This window comes from Labrus mixtus, chromosome 20 (genome assembly GCF_963584025.1).
Source record: "Labrus mixtus chromosome 20, fLabMix1.1, whole genome shotgun sequence".
NCBI classification, from domain to species: domain Eukaryota; kingdom Metazoa; phylum Chordata; class Actinopteri; order Labriformes; family Labridae; genus Labrus; species Labrus mixtus.
The window spans coordinates 18,298,059-18,317,288 of record NC_083631.1 but is presented as its reverse complement, the minus strand read 5'-3'; the positions used below and the strand labels follow the sequence as shown (position 1 = coordinate 18,317,288).

The 19,230-nt window shown below is 41.2% G+C and overlaps 2 protein-coding genes across 3 annotated transcripts in view; both read left to right on the top strand.

Moving 5' to 3' along the window:
• Nucleotides 1-19,230, top strand: part of b9d1 (B9 protein domain 1) — a 310,365-nt gene that overhangs the window by 72,838 nt on the left and 218,297 nt on the right. The window lies entirely within an intron of this gene.
• Nucleotides 1,500-16,144, top strand: LOC132954659 (protein FAM83G-like). 2 transcript variants are annotated; one of them, XM_061027277.1, is made up of 6 exons: nucleotides 1,500-2,234; nucleotides 3,507-3,674; nucleotides 7,923-8,047; nucleotides 9,035-11,975; nucleotides 12,116-12,148; nucleotides 14,644-14,784. In XM_061027277.1, exons 1-5 carry the CDS (start codon nucleotides 1,782-1,784, stop codon nucleotides 12,143-12,145), a joined length of 3,717 nt encoding a protein of 1,238 aa, XP_060883260.1. In that variant the 5' UTR covers nucleotides 1,500-1,781; the 3' UTR covers nucleotides 12,146-12,148; nucleotides 14,644-14,784. The 2 variants fall into 2 exon arrangements, with proteins under 2 accessions (XP_060883260.1, XP_060883259.1); XM_061027276.1 differs by lacking the exon at nucleotides 12,116-12,148 and having other exon boundaries at nucleotides 1,505-2,234; nucleotides 14,644-16,144.

Here is a 19,230-nt window from a genome sequence, read left to right as displayed (position 1 = left end):
TGTGTAAGTGAACATTTTAGCTTTAATAGGATAGAAAAAAAACAATTGGGTGCAAAAAGAAGTTAGAGGAAAGGGCAGGGCGAGGAATCAACTGCTCAGACGACAGTGTCAGTCAAAGAGCAAGTCACTGGGGAAGGTGTTTGAGCTGTGACATCAATGATATTCATTGCATCAAAAGCATTCAAGAAAGAGCTGAACCAGTTTGGCTGTCTGACTGCCTCTGGCTGTTAAAGCCCTCACAGTCAAGAGAGGAATAAAAACAATCAGCCTGCATATGCCTCGTTAAACAGCTGATTATCAGATCATTATTCCGATTCTGCCAATAAGCATGGCAGTAAATCAAAAGATGTACTAGTCAGCAAATATGCCAGTTAGTGATTCACCCGATGATTCACTAAATGTGTGATCAGCAATGACAGGCACAGAGAACGGTGGGTGCTAGGACCCCTGCTGTGCCAGTGCCGTGGCCCATGGAGATACGGCGGCTACATTTTTGATGCAGTGCAGTTGTCAATCTGAACACACTCCTCTTAGCTTTGCAGGAAATCTTTCAAGTCAGTGAGTCCATGCCTTTCATGGTTAGTTCTAGTGCCTGAGTTCAGAATCGGGGGCAGCGTAAGACTCTCGCTGTATGAGGCGGGCAAGAGTGTGGAGTAATGAAGAAGGCACCAACACCCAGAAGCTCACGATGCATTCATGGTGAAAAAGTTTCAGAGACTTCAAAATAGTTTATTTAGGGTTGTTTGAGATGAACTGGAAAGTGGATGTGAACAGACTGCAGCAGCAGCAGCAGCAGCAGCAGCAGCAAGGGGTTGGAACAAAAATCTGGAGTGGTTTGATCCTGAAATGTCTTACCTCACAAATGTAAACAATTTCTGCCTTATTCTGTTTATACTTAGTCGGGACATTATCCTTCTATTGTGAGGCCTTTTCAAGTTTTAGTTCTTGCCTTGTGTGACGAGAAAATGATATAATAGGATATCAAACTAAAACATTTCAAAGGACATGCAATGCAAGGTGAAGATGTAGTTTTAGATTGAGAAAAAACATTTTTGAAAAGAAAATGAAAAGAAAATACCGTGTTTTCTCGAGCTAATGGGGTTTTAAATCAAATAAATCCCAACCTAATCCTTCAATCTGATGTTTGCCTTTCTATAAAGTCATTATGTGCTTAATTCTGATCTTCTAAAAACACAGTTCGAGGGCTCTCCCATCCTGGCAGGAACGTAAAGAAACATGACTGAACAAGTGAAACGGCAAGCTAATGATTACGAGGAACTGGCAAGCTCACAGGGGTTTGGAAAAGGGAGGGATTACCTTTTTATTTTACCTTATTTCACCGGTAAAACTCAAACGCATCAACTCCATACACCCACGCTCACAGCCGAGAAGCCCTACAGGATCACACGTGACAAAAGGTGTAGTAGCTGTTTCTTTATCCTAAGTGGGTGTGTGTTTTGCCTACCGGGGTCACACCTGTCGGGCGGTGCCAGCGGCGGGAAGGATGTCACTCACTCTCTCCCTCTCGCAGCTCAGGTACTTTCCTTCAGTCTGTAACGTGAATGACAATGGCTGAGCGGTTAGTGCACCATGGCCGGTCAAAGGAATTACAAGGCTGACCTGAGATGTTCTGTGTAAAAAGTCCTGAGATAAACTGCTCAGCTGTTTAAGCCACAGAGGAGGAATTCAAAAGCTGCTGCCTTTACCCAAAGTCTGGAGGAGTTTAGGAGAGGAACTGTCCCGTTGTCTTTGTAAAGTGTCAGTGTGTTCAGTGTTTTGACATGGCTCTGTCCCAGATACAATGCCTGGACGAAAACAACGTGAACCTGCGGACGCACGAGTCTAAACCGGAGTTCCTGTACTGTGAAGACCAGCGGGTCGCTCTGGAAGCTCTCCTCCGCAATGGTCGCGACGCGTTTTTTAAGTGCTTGGAGGCTCGCGGCCTGCGGGGTTTCCTCTCAGACCCGGAGCTGGAAACACTCGCCGGGACGGTGGAGCCGTATGACCCGGACTCGGTGCTCTTCCCGGAGAATGCCGAGGAGGACGAGCATCCGCTGTCGCTGCACTACTGGCCCGAGTTGTCAGACATGTCCATTCCGCAGATGGACATGGGCTGGCCGGACTTTGAATCTTACCGGGGTGTCACGCGCACCACGGTGTATTCGCAGCCACCGCTGGAAGGTCAGGCACACATCAAAGAGGTCGTCAGGAAAATGATTGCGCAGGCGCATAAGGTACGTCGGGCTCCCTTCAAATTGATGTCGTGTTTTATTTTCGTGTAAAATGTATAAAAATTTCGTGTATATATAGCTGGTTCGTCCCACATTTCATCTACAATTACTTGAATTAAGTGTTTTGTTTTGTTTTAATTAATGTTTTGTGAAAGAGGGGTAGATATTATAAGATTAGTCTTCTTCCTGCTCCTTTTCATTCAAAATTTGAGATTTTATGTTTGTTTGTTTTTCTTAACTTTATTGTTTGTTTGAATTAAATAAAAAAAATTACAAATACAAACAATACAAGATTCACAGACACATATTGAAAATAAATGTAACTATGAAATAGGCCTACAAAATTTTGGAAAGCCTTTGGTCGAATGATAGGCCAAAGTAATTTTTTATATCCTCCCCGTCATTCACCTGTTGCTTGTGCATTGATATGCTAATTTAAAAAAAGACAGGTTTCTTAAATGGTGCAAGGCCGCCTGAATGTCAAGTATTCAGACCCTTGTTTCTCTTTTAATTTCCCTGCTGTCACCCTTCATAGGATTCACTCAAATGCTGACATAATGTTAACACTGACAGGCCACATCTCTCTCTCACACATAAAGGTCAGAGTACACACTGCTAGCCGAAACAGACGATCAAGAGTAAAGTGCAACTTGATTAAGCGGCTTTATCAAGGAAGAGAACGGCTGTGTTAAACTGTGCCTGCAACATGAGAGAGTGTGTGTGTGTGTGTGTGTGTGTGTTGGGAACATTTGCATGAGTGTACATTATTGCCATGGTGGCGTTTCCTTCTGTTTATGCAGCTGACTCATCTGAAGGTATCATTTTATGACAGGTTTTATAGCTTCAGATGTGTTATTTGACTGAAAGTCCTGTAGGCATTTTGAGCTTGCAACAGGAAAATTACAATAACAGTGGGTGATAAAAAGCTGGGAGAACATGCATAACTTCCCATGATGTATGTATATATATATATATATATATATACATATATACATGTTCTTTTTTTTTTTTTTACAGGAAAACATGTTTGATCATAATTCACTAAAACCTGTGGAGCAACTTAAATCTTATTTGTTTCGTTAAACCCAATGTGTCATGCTTTCAAGTATACTCACAGGGACATAAGCCGGAGGCGTGTTCCCGCTGCATTTTAATAAAAGTCTGTGTATGTGTTAACGCATTCAAATTTATGCTTTGTATGTGTGCCTTTGTGCGTGAGTGTACGCATTTCCTGTGCCCTGTGTGTGAAGTACGTTTTTACATGTTTCTATTCAGGTAATCGCAGTGGTGATGGATGTCTTCACTGATGTCGACATCTTCCGAGATTTGCTCGATGCTGGTTTTAAGAGAAGGGTTTCTGTCTACATCCTGTTGGAACGTTTATCTCTGCCTCATTTCCTGTCAATGTGTCGGAGGGCTAACATGCATGCCGGACACCTCAAGGTGAGCTTTGCGCATTTGATAAATTTGCAAGGTAGTCAGGTGTCAAAAAGCAAGGTTTAATCCAGCTGTATGCATCCTGTGAGTCGGAATGTGCAACGCTACAATATGTATGTGGAAATTTTCTTAAAAGCTTCATAATATTCTCTTGCAAAATGGGAAAAAAATTGAGACCTGAGGTTTGAACTTTTAAACCATTCCTTTGAGAAGAATATCCAACATTTCATGTCAGTTTGAGGGAAATAACTGACAACCCAAGTCAGGAGCCTTTCATCATGCATGGATAAGTGATATCACATGCTGTCTCACTTTAGTCTCTTTCAAACACACCCAATACACACCCACTCACAACCCTAAAACCCTTCCAGCTGGCACTGTACCACAGATGAATCTTTTCCCTCGTTGTGTCTACCGTCAGTGTTTTATTCCATAATTGGCAGGTTACCTAAAAAAACATCAGTTATAAAACCTCCTTTGGTCATGTAGAGGCATGTGACACTGAGTTTCACGGAAATACAATCTACGGTAAATGATTTCCTTGTAAGGTAAATCTCGCGACCAAGCTGCCAAACATGATCATTTCAGATTATAGTCTAACACTCAGTGACGTCGTGATCGCAACATTTCCCACAAATTCAACTAATTATAATGCACTCTGTGGAAGCTACGATCACTGCAACGTTCTCAACAGTTTGGCAAATCCTCATATTTCCTTCACTATGTTGTATGTCACGTCATAAAAGTTTGTCTTTGATATTTCAGATACTGTCTCCCTTAGTTGGTGATGTTGCGTAAAACATTGGAGGGCACAATTTCCCGTTCTACAATATCTTTGGGATTCTACAAGCAGACACCTACACTGGTTTAACAAGAGCTCTGGTGTGATTGTTTCTTTACAGGAGCTTCTAACTCAGCCTCAGACTACAAAGGGTTCTTGCAGACATCCAATACTTAGTGTGTTGTTGTTCTTGTGATAATCCATCCAGTCTCTGTGTTGTAAATTGTTTGACGTTGGCCGTTCCCCAAACTTTCCTCCAACCAGAGGCTTTGTCATTAATGTGTGTCAGCGCTGAGATGGTAACCCCGTTGTCTCTTATTAATGGTTTTACTCTGGTAGAACATTGTATGTAGTAAGGTGAAGATACTCAGGGAGCAGTAGGAATGTGCATTCAACATCCCATAGCTATTTACTGTAGTTTTATTTTAGTGTTTGCTAATTTATTTTGGCTCCTATTTAGTCGAAATGATTATTAATTTTTCTGCAGTTAAAGAAAACAATGCATTTACTTTAAGATTCTGTGCATTAGCTTTTTCCCCTAAGAAGATCCCTTATAATCCAGCAGAAGAAGCAGTGTTGGACTTTCTTTTTTTTTTTTTTTTTTTTTTTACAAAGGATGCAAATGCTTTGTTAAAAACAAATAATGTTCAGTGATATTCACTGTTGAGGTATAGAATGGTTTAGATAATCATCTGGTATGCAAATGAAGATGCAGAACACTGTTTTAAGAGATGGACAGATGAAACAGAGCATACATATATGTGTATATATATATATATATATATATATATATATATATATATAGAACAGGCGAATTCACACTCACTCGCCTCTTGTAGATTTTATTCCTTGGAGGGGCTGGAGTGAAACTGAAAGGTAGGAGCAGCTTGACAGACTCTCAGTACCATCTGTATCTAGATTATATGCAAAACGGCAGCAAATGTCACAATCTCATGTGGCAGTTTGTGCTTTGTAAACACAGACATATGACTGACACACATACAGGATGACTAAAGGGGATGTTTTAGCTCAACTGAAAGGCTGTTTTTGTTCCAGCCTGGTGCGATTCACATGACAACTGCTTGCTTTTTGAAATATCTGGCATTTTGTAGTTTTTGCTCAATTTTCTGTCTTCTGGTCCCAAATCCAAGTGCAAATCTGCCTATAGGACAGAAGTCAAGCAGTGCAGTTAGCCACAAGTTGTCTTTGATTCTGTCAATTATTTGATAGTTGAATGGCAATGTGTTTACAAAAATGTGAATGAGTTTCAGCTTCCCCTAAACCGTTTCCTTGTTTGTACAGTATAAACCTAGTGTGTGTCAGTCTGGTTCTGTCAGGCATGGTTAACCTGAAAAGTGTTGCCCAAATGCACATGAAGCCATTTTTAATTGAACCCAAAGTGACACACAATTCTGCTCAGGGAAATTATCCATGAACATAAATTTTAACATAAGCCCATCACTGTGGTTATCATGCACTATCCAAGAAAATTTGATAGCCTGGGGGAGCATCTGTAAAAGTGGCATTTGTAACCAGGAACAGTGACAAGCGAGTGAACGAAGGTCTCCCAAAGTCTGTCGGGTAGATGAGCCTGGGCTGCAGAATAAGAGGATGACAGGCGGGAAGACAGGTGTGACAGTTTGAATTTTTACTGTTAGTGACAAGAGGGAGTAGGTAGGTGGAGGCAGACAAGATGGGAGGAGTAGCAGATGAGCTGCGAGATAAGTGCGTAGGCATAAAGATGACAGATATTTCCTTCACCTCAGTTATCTTGGGGGATTTCTCCACAGTGCCTCAGCTTGTTCGGTGGTTGAATGTTCAAATAAAATTCAGCTCAAGTATGCACCATCCACAGTTTAGAGCGGCACGCAGAAATGCAATTTGCTGATTTTATCTAATCAGCTAGCCAAAGGAATGTACTGAGAGACAGAGAAAGTTAAGGGTGGGACCGGAAGGCGGAAGGAAAACTAGTGTTTCTACTGTGAGACGAGCCACGCCAAGAATAATCTCCTGCATCTCGGCAACTGGTTAAACCATTTTCTGGCTGTATCCAAACTTGCCACTTTACTTTTTGCAATTTTATCAAAGAAGCTGTGAGGCTCTTTCATCCTGTGTTGTAATTGTAATCCCTTTTTAAACAAGCTTAAATCCTTGTGTTGTAAAGAATTAGATCTTGCCCGTGCTGGCATTAGTTTTATGTTAAGGATTGGAAGAAAGACACTTGACTTCCTTTTAATATTTTCCTTTTAACAATGCGGTATGTGCAGTAATGAGTATAAGTAGTTTTTTAATATGAAAGATAAGTAACTGTTATATAACAGTGACACACAGGGGACCTTTGATTAATACCTTTTATGATTTATATGATTTGATACCAGTATTGTATCAAAGTTCAAAGGTCTGGTATCATTTATTTATTCAGCACAGATAATGATGATGGCTGTCCGAAAGAAATAAGAGGTGAGAAGAGAGTCAGACTTGGAGATCTGAAAAACACTTGATAGGGACAATGATTAGCCTTGGGTACCTTTTTTAGTTGTTATCTCTTATCAGAAACGTGGTTACACTCTTTTATTATTGTAACATCATAAACTCTATCACCCTTTTATTATCATGAATGTTAGTACTTCTGTAAAGTCACACCTATTTTGCCTGTCTAGGTGACATCATTTGAATTAGCCTGATGCAAATAAATAGTCACCTTTCCTGGCTGAACTAAACAACAAACAGTCCTATTTTTTTTCTGCTCTGCATTGAAACACACATCTCAAGTGGAGTGAAGGTAGACCCCTGGGGTACACCTTATTTTATTCCATGCAAAGCAAAGAGGTTTCTTTTTTTTACTGGCAGGAGCAAAACAGATCATTTACATCCACTAAGATAATATAGACAAGTTAAGACAAGACAGAGATTAAATCAGAATCCAGTGATAAACATTATGTTGGTTTGGCAAGATGTAATTACTGCACTTAAATTGAATGTGGTATGTATAATAACTCAGCTGTCTTAAAAACGTGAAGCAATATGCAGCTCAAAGGGGGGCTAATGGTATATTACTGCTAGAACTGTCTGTTTGTGGCTAAAGGGTTTTTATTAAGAATTAGTCATATAGCTAGTGAGCAGTTCTTAGTTATATTTAAATACTTTTTATTTAAAATGTCAGCGCATGAACAACTTAATTGTGGTTAAAGAAATTTGACTTCAGGTCATGCCTAGAAACTGTCTTGTGTCCTTACAGAAGTGAATGGTACTGGTAAAACACACACTACACAGGTAGTTAGGTATTTTGTTGTTTTACATGCTTGAGACTAGATGCTATGAATATTTGTTGGGATTGTAATTTGTTGCTGATATGTCATGTTTTTTTAGTCAAAATACAAGCTGAAAACACGGTGAAGCTGTTGTATAGAGGGTCACAAATGATAAAATAAGGTTTTGGAAAGGTTTAATATCGAACTTTGTCTCTGTTACAGCACCTCCGTGTACGCTGCACAGATGGAGCAGAGTTCTACTCTCGGTCCTCTACGAAGGTTAGAGGGCAAATGGGACACAGATTCATGTTCGTTGATGGAGACAAAGCCTTGTCTGGGTCGTACAGGTCAGTGCACGTTCCATTATATGTGTGTATGAGTGTTTTGTTGGTGAGTGTGAGAAAGAGATAAAGAGAGTGTCTGGGAAAAAAGGTGCCCCACCTTTTTTTGATGTGAATAAAGAAAGCATGGTGTCTTTTAGTGTTCAGTAGCATTCTTTACACACTAGACTAACAGGTTATTGTAAATGTATCCATCGACAAGAGATATGAACACATATCTGTACACAGTGTACAATAAAACACATTTACTTTTGACTCTGTTCTTATAGATGAATACCTGTTTATTTACCATGGGGCCATTTTTACTTATGTAGATGACTAGTAGGTTCAAGCAGTTTTAAAATAGCTTGAGTTGATATCTTCAGCTGGTGGCGACGACATGGTCCGTCAGCAGCAATATAATCCTTTGGGGCAATTACAGGAGAGCTTGTTTCTGCAACTGACAGGCTCAGTTTGTTATTTAAAGTCTTTAAAAACATCTGTACAGTATTTGATCGGAAAGTAGATTTTAATTCATGAGGGAGTGCAGTGCTTTTCTTCTCAGTGCGCAAAAAGCTTCATGCAAGCGCTCCCTAACGCACAGCCAGTGCTTTACTGCCTGGAAAAAACACTAGGCGGACACGAGGCCTTAATCTCCACTCTATATTTCAGTAAGACTCCGGTCAAACATAGAGATCCTTTCTGTGATGTCGCACTCTTAAAAAAAAAAATCTGTTGTACAGTTTCATATACAACATAATCCGTGCCTGTCAGTCGCAAAAAAAAGCACCTTCACTGGACTTTACTTGCTTTTCTGTAGTCGCCCCAAAGGATTACATTGTAGCCATAAGAGCCTGCTGGCTGAAGCATTATAATGAAGCATTTATTAACACACAATAACAATAGTTTAATAGTTTATCTGTTTATCTTGTATTTTTAGTAAAGTCGTGTTTGTTCTGTAATGCCTTGATGTACTTAAGTTATCTTTCCTTGTATTTTCTGTGTTTTCTGTAGATTCACTTGGATGTCATCACGGCTTGACAAAAACCTTGTCACTGTGATTACAGGCCAGGCAGTGGAAGCCTTTGATAGACTTTATCGCGTCCTCTACTCGACCTCCAGCTTCGTCAACCTCCAGCAGGTTGCTACAGAACCTGAACCTGAACCTGAACCCATCCCACAGCCGGTCGCAGCGCCCCTTCCTTCTGCTGCTCTTGCCAGGAAACTGCACAACCCAAAATATGCCCTTGTTAACCTCGGCAACCCTGCTCACAACAACAGCGCCCAAGAAGCCCCAAAAACAGAAAACTCCAAGGGCACAGAGGAAATAAACAAGAAGGGACGGAGGAAGTCGATTAAAGAAGCTCCTCCTCTCCACCCTGGACTTGCCAATCTGGAGAAAGTATGCATGGTGGCATACCTGCCAACCTGGCCAGATCCTGATCCCCCCAAAGACGTAATTGGGTACATTAACGTTCGGGATGCCAGAAAACCAACTCAGGTCCATCTACAGAGATCTGAGATGTTTGAAACCAGCCAAGCGATCAGGTTCAGTAGTCCATTCAGCACGCCAAAAGAAAAGCTTCCAGAGGTTGCCACGCTCCGACAGCTTCCTGGTAAACCTAAGGAGATGAATAAACTCCAACCAGCACAAGATATAACAAAAGCTAAGGAGTCGCAGGTGGACAGAGCTTCAGTCAATGCATGGCCTGTTGAAGCCAAAAGTAAAGCAGAGACAGCTAAGCAGAACTCACCTGCATCTGGACCAAAGTGTGAATCCAACAAAGACAAAACAAACAGTCTTAACATTGAGAGAACAAACACATCCAATAACCAAAAAGTAGTACAAAACACTGAGCCTCGACGTAATGTACGCACACCTCTCCAATCAAGTGCTGAAATATCCAGTTTTATCCCTGGGAGGCCCACAAACACCACTACAACTGTTGTCAACAAAAGTACTGAACCTGACTCCCTCCCTGGATCCATCACTAAAACAGAAACACAGAGTTCAAAGGTGACCAGCACACAAACCTTACACACAGGCTCAAACAAAGAGCAACATACACAAAAACAGAATGCACAGCCACATTCAGCGTCACCCACACAGGCTGTTCACATACAGTCACAAAACTCCTCTGCAATACCTCCTAACAACCGGACTCCCACTGCCAACAGACACGTTATCTCGTCTTCTGTCTCAACCTTTTCTGAAAGTAGTGACAATGCCTCTTCTTCTGTTCCTCCTCTCACCTCTTCTTCTGTTCCTCCTCTCACCTCTTCTTCTGCAACTCCTACTCTGCCCATCCTTTCTTCCTCAGAAGACTCACCTTTGACCCCAACCTCAGCTCCTCCCATCCCTAAACCTCGGACTATCCAGCTGCTCATAAAAGATGGCGTCACCAGTGATGGCAAGAAGCTGCTGGATGGCAGCATTGCAAAGAAGCCCGAGTCCAGCACAGGGTCGCTAGTGGTCCAAAATGAGTCTGCTGTAGTAACTGAGTTGGAAACTTCTCCAGAGAAACAACTGGAGATTGTCCCAGATTTACAGAATATGGGAAGCATTACAGGAAGTCAAAGAGATGTAGAAGGCGCAGTCAAAATTAAAGACGATCCTCAGCAAAAAGAGGGCGGGACTTCCAGAAAGAATGAGAAATCAGACGCAGGAACCACCCTGGTCCTTAAGCCAGAGAATTTAACTACAGAGGAATCAAGGGTTGAAATTGTGAATGCTCAAGAAATAGTTCCAAACTTTCCTGAACCCAAAAGTTTGACAACAGTAGATGGCAAATTAACCCGGCAAATAGACAAAGAACTAATAGAGACCAAAGCTTTAGAGAAAACAACAACCTGCCCTGAGTTAGCTGAAGCCCCAAATAAAAACGGTGAAAATGTAACAAATTGCAAAGCAAATAGTGAAAAAGCACCTGAACTTCAGAAAATGTCGGAGAGTGAGTCGGCGCCGCAGGATATAGGTGTACTTGAAACTGTAGACTTAACAAGCACAACACATACCACACACAGCACCTCTCAAGGAGAAACTCCTAAAACACTTGAAGGCAAACACACGCCCGAAAAAACCTTTCACTTACAGCTGTCCGACACACACACGGCAGACCTGCGCTCACTGACACCTGACGGGGAGTTACCATGGCTCAAAGCTCTTGCTCGCACTCCAACTCCAGACGGAATTCATTCGCGCACACCCACCCCGGACTCACGTTCGAACACACCAGACTTTCGAACGCCTACCCCAGAAGTTAGCGACGGTTATGTTTCTGCGATAGACTCCGCCGCCTCAGAGGATTACTATGACTGTGTTGGCTCTCCTTGTCTAGTCGAGCCGGATTTTGACCGAGCAGCAAATCCCAACCACAGTATGGCTGAGGATCATGCTAGCCCCACACACACACATTCTCGCAATGCCACAAACAGCAACAGAAAACATAATACCAAAACCTTAAGTAGTGAAACAAAGAGTTTATCCAGGACTGCTAAAGTATCTTCTTCTTCTTCTTCTTCTTCTTCTTCTTCACTTGAGAAGGCAGTGAAAAAGGAGGGGGAAGAAAGTGCAAATAATAACAGTGGGAGTAAAGATGTTGAAAAGAAGAGAGGGGCGGAGGGAACAGAGGGAGACTCTCCTGGGAGAGAGAGGACAGGCAGCAAGGTGAAAGAGTCAAAAGGGACGGTAGAGAAAAACAAGGAGGCCCCAAGCCAAGCTCCTAAGAAACAAAAGGTGTCAAACCAATCAGCAGTAGAGAGGCCGGTCGACGGAGGAGGGACTCCAGGAACCAATGATGGAGTGGAGCCAAAGCGATTGTCCACAGGTGACTCTACACCAAAGACAGTTTGCACTGAGAGAGAGGCCCCGGACAAAGAGAAGAAGCCATTAGGACCCAGCGTTGTGGCGAGGAGAGAAAAGCCCCAGACCACCAAAGAGACTGAGGGCAAGAAGGTATGATAAGGAGGGCGGCCGATGTCAACGCCTTCAATCATTCTCATCCTCGTACAAACATGTTTTTAATAAATGCCACCATGCAGGTTAATCTAACCAAAATCATTTTTGTACTTTTTAATTTCCTAACCACTTCACAGTATTCTGTTCAGCCTACACCGGTGGCATGAAGGGTAAGCACAGTTTATCCACTTTTTGAGGGGATGTGCGGCTCATCTTAACATCTATATTTCATGAAATGTGATTGAGGAGGTTAAACTGACTTAAATGCAGAGAATAGGGGGTTTCTGTCCTAGTGGTGTTTTCTTTGATTAACTGTTGTAGTCAGAGAGTTTCATTATACCTACATCCTAATACAACTGCAGCCAGTAACATTTTAAAAATATAGAGAATTAACTGAGCATCAAGTGGTAAGTAGTGACTCTGGTTTTCCAATCGTCCTTCACCGTGGGCAGTAATAACATGACAAATTACTTTAATAACACTAATAATACTAGTATTACCTGTGGACCTCTAGTAATTTATAACAATTCTGGAGCTTTTCAGTGATCTTAATTCCATGCAATTCTCTCGTGTCTCTTATTTGTGAAGTCAAAATCCATTGCAAATTATTGGAGGTCATTTGATAATATTAGTCCTGTGCAAATAACATCTCATTGATTTTCATGTCTTCTTTGAAAGTGTTTTTTTCTTTGTTTTATATGTGCATATTAAACATGGTAGTGTAGAGGCTTCACTGGCTATGACAGAAGGAAGATGGCACGGTATTGTGGGTGGAAAATCAGTTATTTTTACTTTAGCTTGTCAGTCATTTAATTAGTAGTAAATAATGTTGGAACCCAAATGATCCACAGAGCCTTGACATCATCTCAAACGTTTCTTATCTATCAGTTAAATTTGGGTGGAATTCTTCTTTATCCCATGAACATGTGGCACATCAAACTCAGGCCTAGAGGGTCAACTTCTTATTCCTTTGGCGACAGCTTTAGTTGAGATCCAAGCTTTGAGAAACAGGTTTTGGGAATACTTTTCTGCAGTGATGAGAAGAAAGATAAGGCCATGCATGTTTTAAATTGTCCTGTAGGCTACACACAGACTGAGCATGAATCCACCACTAACAGCCGGCTAACTTAGCTTAGCACTAAGGCAGCAGACGGAAAAGGTAGCCTGGTTTATGGTAGCTAGCTACTTCTTTTTGCCAGGCTGTAGTGAACACTCAAGAGAAATTATTGCCCCAACAAATAACATGTCCACAGACTTAATTTGATTGCGTGTGTGTGTTTATGGGTCAAACTATTAAAATAATATGATTTAGACAGAGCTGTTCTTGCCTATGTGTGTGCCCTGTTTTGGTGTTAAACACAAATGAAGTGTTCAGACATGAGTGGTATCAACTTTTTATTTCACTCCAAGGAAAATAATGAAATCATTATTTTTTCCAAACCATGAAATGTGTCCATGAATGCCCCCCTTTTTATTCAATCTAACGTCAAATCTGATTAACTGTGATAGCTTACATAATATGGGTGAAGAGCTCAACTCATGATTATCATTTCAATCAGATGTTTTCATCATCCTGAAGTGCATAAGTAGTCGTTCACTTTTGAGTCATACTTGAGTTTTCTTTCATCATTTATCAACACAAATGACTTCAGCATGCTGAACAGCAAATCAAAAATCAAATGTGCCAAGTTTCAGCTGCTGACGTCATGACACCTCACTCAGGTGGTCTCTGATTGTTTGTCGCATATTTAACAAGGTCCATTTTTTGTTTGTCTCTTTGGTAATTCTACTCAGAAAAACAATGAAGGAACACATTCAAGATGGATTTTTATTATCATGAAAATGCTGTTGAATAAATCGTGAAGTGCATGTTGATATTACTTTGATCAAATAAATATCAAGACATGGAGGAAACAGAATCATTTAACTTCAGCAAAACTTTTTTTTTTATGCAAGAGCAGGTATGCTAATGTTAAAATGTGTTCCTTTATTTGTCAACGAGTATATATTAACAATCAATCAATCAATCAATCAATCAATCTAGCATCAAATTGTGGTATCTGTGTTTAAATATGTTTCATGGTGCATAATATCTTGTGTATTCTTCTGCTATAATGTCTGTCCTCGTGTGTCTCAGACAGTCGAGTGTGCTGCACCAGCCGAGCGTCACTAACTTTAAACACACGACACTCGTTCATTATTGAACAAGGAGACTGTTGGTGGATTAAAGTGACATTCTTTTAATGAAGTGCCCTCTCCCGTCGACACCGACTCAATATTAATGAATGGATTAAAGATTGATAGCCTCACATCTATTGGCGTGGTTTGACTCGCCTACCGTCTGCCTGAGTCTGCGCTTTTATTTTATCTCACGGCCGTCCGATGGAGTCAGTGAGGTGGTGTTTTAATTCAGCTCTGTCATGTAATATTGATAAGAGAGACACAAGAGCAGGTCACACAAAAAGTACCTCACAAAGCTTTTATGGCACTTGGTCTTTGTGAGTGTGAAAGTTTGAAACTGCTCTGTAGATAAGTTACAAGAAGACTGATGGAATATGATATGAGAGCTTTGTGTGAGCTTTAGTTTTACAACAAACCCTCCTCACATGTGTTCATACTACTTTATGCATTTCTTCTGATGCAGGTCTCTTCTCTTTTCCCCTAGCTTGTGAACACATCTTCCAAATCTCCAGAGGAACAGCAGCCAGACAACGGAGCTTCCTCCCCTTCCCGACCAACCAGATCCCCTCAACCCCTCTCGGGCCAGTATCTGGGGCCTCATCCTTTGGGAAGCTCTCTGCAGAACAAGGCAGAAAGCACATTGCAGCATGGTAGTGGATACGGCTCCTCTCCTAAAAAGTCACAGACGAGACCTGCTGCTGCTGCAGCTGCTGAGCAAAGGCACGCCGAAGTCTCCCGCAGCCAGCAGAGCCTAATTTCTCCACCGCCTTTGGCAGACGGGCAGAAACCTCGGTCGTCTCTTCTGCACACACACTCAAACTCAAACTCACAGCCGCAGCTCAGTCCTCCTTCCCAGAACCAGGCACTTTCAGCAAACCACAAGGTGGATGGACGGGGTCCATTTAGCTTGACTTTCCGCAAGCTGTACAGCCTCAAGGATCTTAAGGACACGATGAGCAAGCTGCCAATACAGAGCAAGAGCAGCACTCCAATACAGGGACACAAGAGCACAAGCTAGTTTGATTGCATCAGTCCATCTCGGCATCAATTTTTCATGTCGTTGCAATACATTAAGCCAAGGAAATGGGGAATTGAGCATAAAATTGCTATTAAAATTATATAATCCTCAGTATCCAGTAAATGAACTGTAAAAAAATGCTCTTAAAATATCTTCTCTTCTGCTCACACAGCAGACTTTCACCTTAGGGTTACCTCTTGCAGAGGTTTTAGTAAAGATTAATCTAGCCTCCTCTCCTGCCTGTCTCATTAGTTTGCCTCTAAGATTTTTTTTTTCAGATGAGAGATGGGGCCTTTGTCCATTAACAGTGTTTTTTTCAGTGTGTGTGTTGGCAGCATCCACAACCTTTATTTCTGTGTGCTTTTCACCAGCGCTTTCCGTCGCTAGGTTACTGGAGTTTGACTCACTGCACTCCAGCTTCCCTCAGCAGTGACCCTAAGGTTTGTTTTACATTGCTCTGGATGCTAAATATTTGCTCTAATTTAAGTGACATTGACTAGTGCAGAGGTGTTCCAAAAGTTGAACTCTTTTCAAGTGAGAGCAAAAAAAGGGTGTTTTTGTGGATAGGACACTGACCGCTGAAAACACTGAACTGCATCCGCTTTATTTAGAAAATGGGCGGAGCCAGCACAAAAAAAAAATGGCATTGGTTGACACAGAGCGTTTTTCATATTACTGCATCTCAAACTTTAGAAATGCATGCTTTTTTTTAAGATTTACTTTTGAGATTTATTTTAGAGATAGGACTGGGATAGAGTCAGAAACTGAGGCTGGCCACTTTTAAGGATTTAAACCTCTATACATGGGACATGCGCACTAACCGCTAGGCTACCGGCCCCACAGATTCTTCTATTTTTTTTTATAATGTGACTGCCTTCAGGAGGTTATGACCTCTGGTGCTAATGTCCTAGACATTTGGATTTGATCCAAAGCTGCCTCTAATGGAGAATTAAAGGGTTATACTCTGGTATTTCTTCTTTTTCAACCTGGCTCTAATGTATTCTACACCATACATCACATTCTCATACCTAAACCACAGAAAAGCTGGATCATCAATGATTCCCAAAACAATACACAGTATATGGCACATGTTGTAAAAACTGTTTGCAGTCTAAATAAGTCTAAGCAACAATAAGTAGGTATTTGGTTTTTGTACGCTTTGGTGCAACTGCACTGTTGTAAGACACGGTGCTGTTACGCCTACCCCAACGAGCGTCTGTTTACAAGCAGATGGTGCGATGCCGGCAAAGACGTCGTGTGAAGCCAAACGATGTCGACTGACAAGGTACTGTAATATTACTGGATTTTGCGCTAAGTGACTCTGCTAACGTCTTCAGCCTGTTGTTTGCTTGGGTTCGACGACTTTCTGCACCCGGTGAAGCTGCTAAACATGAGACGATGATGTCACAGATAACACTACCGCCTAACATTACGTTGCACTCTGTTATGAATAATACTTACTTGGATGTACACTCCGCCTCCTGCTTGGTGAATCTCTTAATTATCTTCTTCCGTCACCGTCTACTCTTAGCCTCAGCCATCGTATCAAACAGCACAGAGACGGGCTAATGGCTTCTTTTTAGCTGCAGGCGTGTGTGCGAACTACATGACCTCAGCCCCCTGCCACAGTTACTGCTGTAAACAAGTGATCTGGCTGCATGGCAGACATGGGTGGGACGCCATTCTTCCTTGTCGAAATTTGGGATGCTATTAAATCGACGTTTGAAAAAAACTATTTCAAGGTGGAAAAGTTACATTTTTTTGCTTTAAGTCGCAAATATACTTGGTTCGGTTAAGGAACAAATTCTTTGGGAAAGATTTATGTTGTTCTTTTTTTACTTACTGTATGTAAGGTTTTTAAATTATGTGTGCTCTGTCCCATAACATACAAACGTAACTATGTAAAAATGAATACAATTAAAAGTAACTCAACAATAAGGTTTGGTTAATTTGCAGATGGGAAACTGGTTATCTTGGTGAAATGGTTTGAATGTTTGAAAATATGTTAAAACATTTAGCAAAGTATTAACGTTACAAATTTGATGTAACCAAAGTTACATGATAATAGTTTTCATAATGCAACACAGACTTTTAATCTTGTCTTTGTAAATGACTTTTGATTGTGATTTTTTTTGACTTGCCATCTTTCTATTGTTTCTCCCGATGGAAATCGAGTGTTGTTGCTTGTTGGCTTTCATTGGCCTGCACTAAATCCACGGCACGTATGTTTTGGATCAAGTTAAAAGAAAAGCCGCTTCTTTCTAGATCAACAGTGTTAAACTTGTCTAACATGTCCAAGGGTTGGTGCCATGTGCTGTGGGCATTAAAAGAGTATTCAGCATGTTTGATGAAGGCAGTTTGAGAGTTTGTGAACGTTGAAATGTACACAAGCTGCATTAACAGTGATACTGTAAGTTGTCTCCTCCAGATTGGTGTTACAGATATTTACTGTCCTCTACGATAACTTTACATTCTGTGAGTGCAAAAGAATATAAAAGCTGTTGATGCAACCTTTTATCTTGTGGGTTTATTTTACGTCCCCCCAACCTTCATGTTTGGTCGTACTGTATCCTTCTATTATGTGTTTTACATTTAAAACAGTCCGTTTATTGATTTATCGTTTGTTTACCCCAAATCCCATTTACATTCAAAATGCCTTTTTGTCTGGAAGACAGAGTCAGAGCCACTGTGCCTACACAAAACATGAGTTAACTGTGAAGATGAGCTCAATAAACACTGAGCACGACAGACTTATTATTCTGAAGGCAAAAACACACGCCCTGTAGTTTATATCAACAGTATACAAGATGGTGCACTTGAGCTGTTCTGAAAGAAGAAGAACATGTGCTAAGAGCAATTATAGGGACAAATAATCTAATCTAAAAAACAGCAATCTTTAATCACGGGAAATTATAGGAGACTGGAATGTGTGCACTTGCTTTATTTCTAAACCCGCTTCATGTCCCTGCAGTGAATCCTACACAGCTGTTTGGCTCTGTAAATGCTCATATTCACTTTGTTTGGATGAGATTCCAAATCTCTGCCTAAGAGGTATTAAAATAAAAATGCAAACTAGAATTGACTTGATTTTTTTTTCCCCTTATAAAATATAGATTATGAATCTTGGATGGCTGCTCCTACGAGCTGTGAAAGGCTGGCCTGCCTGCTGACTGAGATAGTCAAAGTTGACATCTACAGAGCAGTTGGAGCAAAGATGTGTTAAACATGGTTTTTCTCAGCTCATGTCTTGCAGCTTCAGGTCTATCAAAAGTGGTAACAGAGAGAAACAGGGCCGAGGTAACTCTATACTCCCACAATGCCTCGGAGGGTTTGGAAGCTTGAGTCGTCTTTCACAGCACGTTGCAGTTCTGCAAATATCAGCTGTAATCCATATCAGGCGCGTATGAGTTGTGAACAAATGTCCAATTGTAAATATTACATCCCTGATGATCCCAGGAGACGTTTGTTTATTGGAAATTATCTAATATTCAGACATTGAGCACAAAATTACCACTGAAAACAGACGAGTACGAGTTTCTGGACAATCTCCAGCTGAGGTGTTTGCAGTTGATTTTCACAATTGTCCGACATTCACTTGCTGTTTCCACAGAGAATTAACAGGGTCCCTAGCTTCAAGTGTGTCTGCTATGCTAGGATAAGCTAACTTCATATTTTTGGAGGGGTGTAAGTCTTGTCACCTAGTTCTCAGCAAGAAGCGTGAATAAGTGTGTTTCCAAAAAATGTCCTATTTCTATTAATTTTCAGAAATAAAAAATATGTCTGACAACTCGCATTTTTCTTTTTTTAAAGATTTATTTTTGGGGCTTTTTGTGCCTTTAATTGAGAGATAGGACAGTGGATAGAGTTGGAAATCAGGTAGAGAGAGAATGGGGAATGACATGCGGGAAAGGAGCCACAGGTGGGATTTGAACCTGGGCCACCTGCTTGGAGGGCTATAGCCTCCATAAAAGGGGCGTGCGCACCCACTGTGCCACCAGCGCCCCAACAACTAGCATTTTGATATGAAAGAGGAAGCAACGTGACACGCCACCT

What these genes read in the sequence shown, in the direction of transcription:
- LOC132954659 (XM_061027276.1), top strand. Translation starts at nt 1,782, where the DNA reads ATGGCTCTGTCCCAGATACAATGCCTGGACGAAAACAACGTGAACCTG. An exon ending in TGATTGCGCAGGCGCATAAG is followed by an intron (nt 2,235 to 3,506) that starts GTACGTCGGGCT and finishes GTTTCTATTCAG; the next exon opens with GTAATCGCAGTGGTGATGGA. An exon ending in AAGAGACTGAGGGCAAGAAG is followed by an intron (nt 11,976 to 14,643) that starts GTATGATAAGGA and finishes CTTTTCCCCTAG; the next exon opens with CTTGTGAACACATCTTCCAA.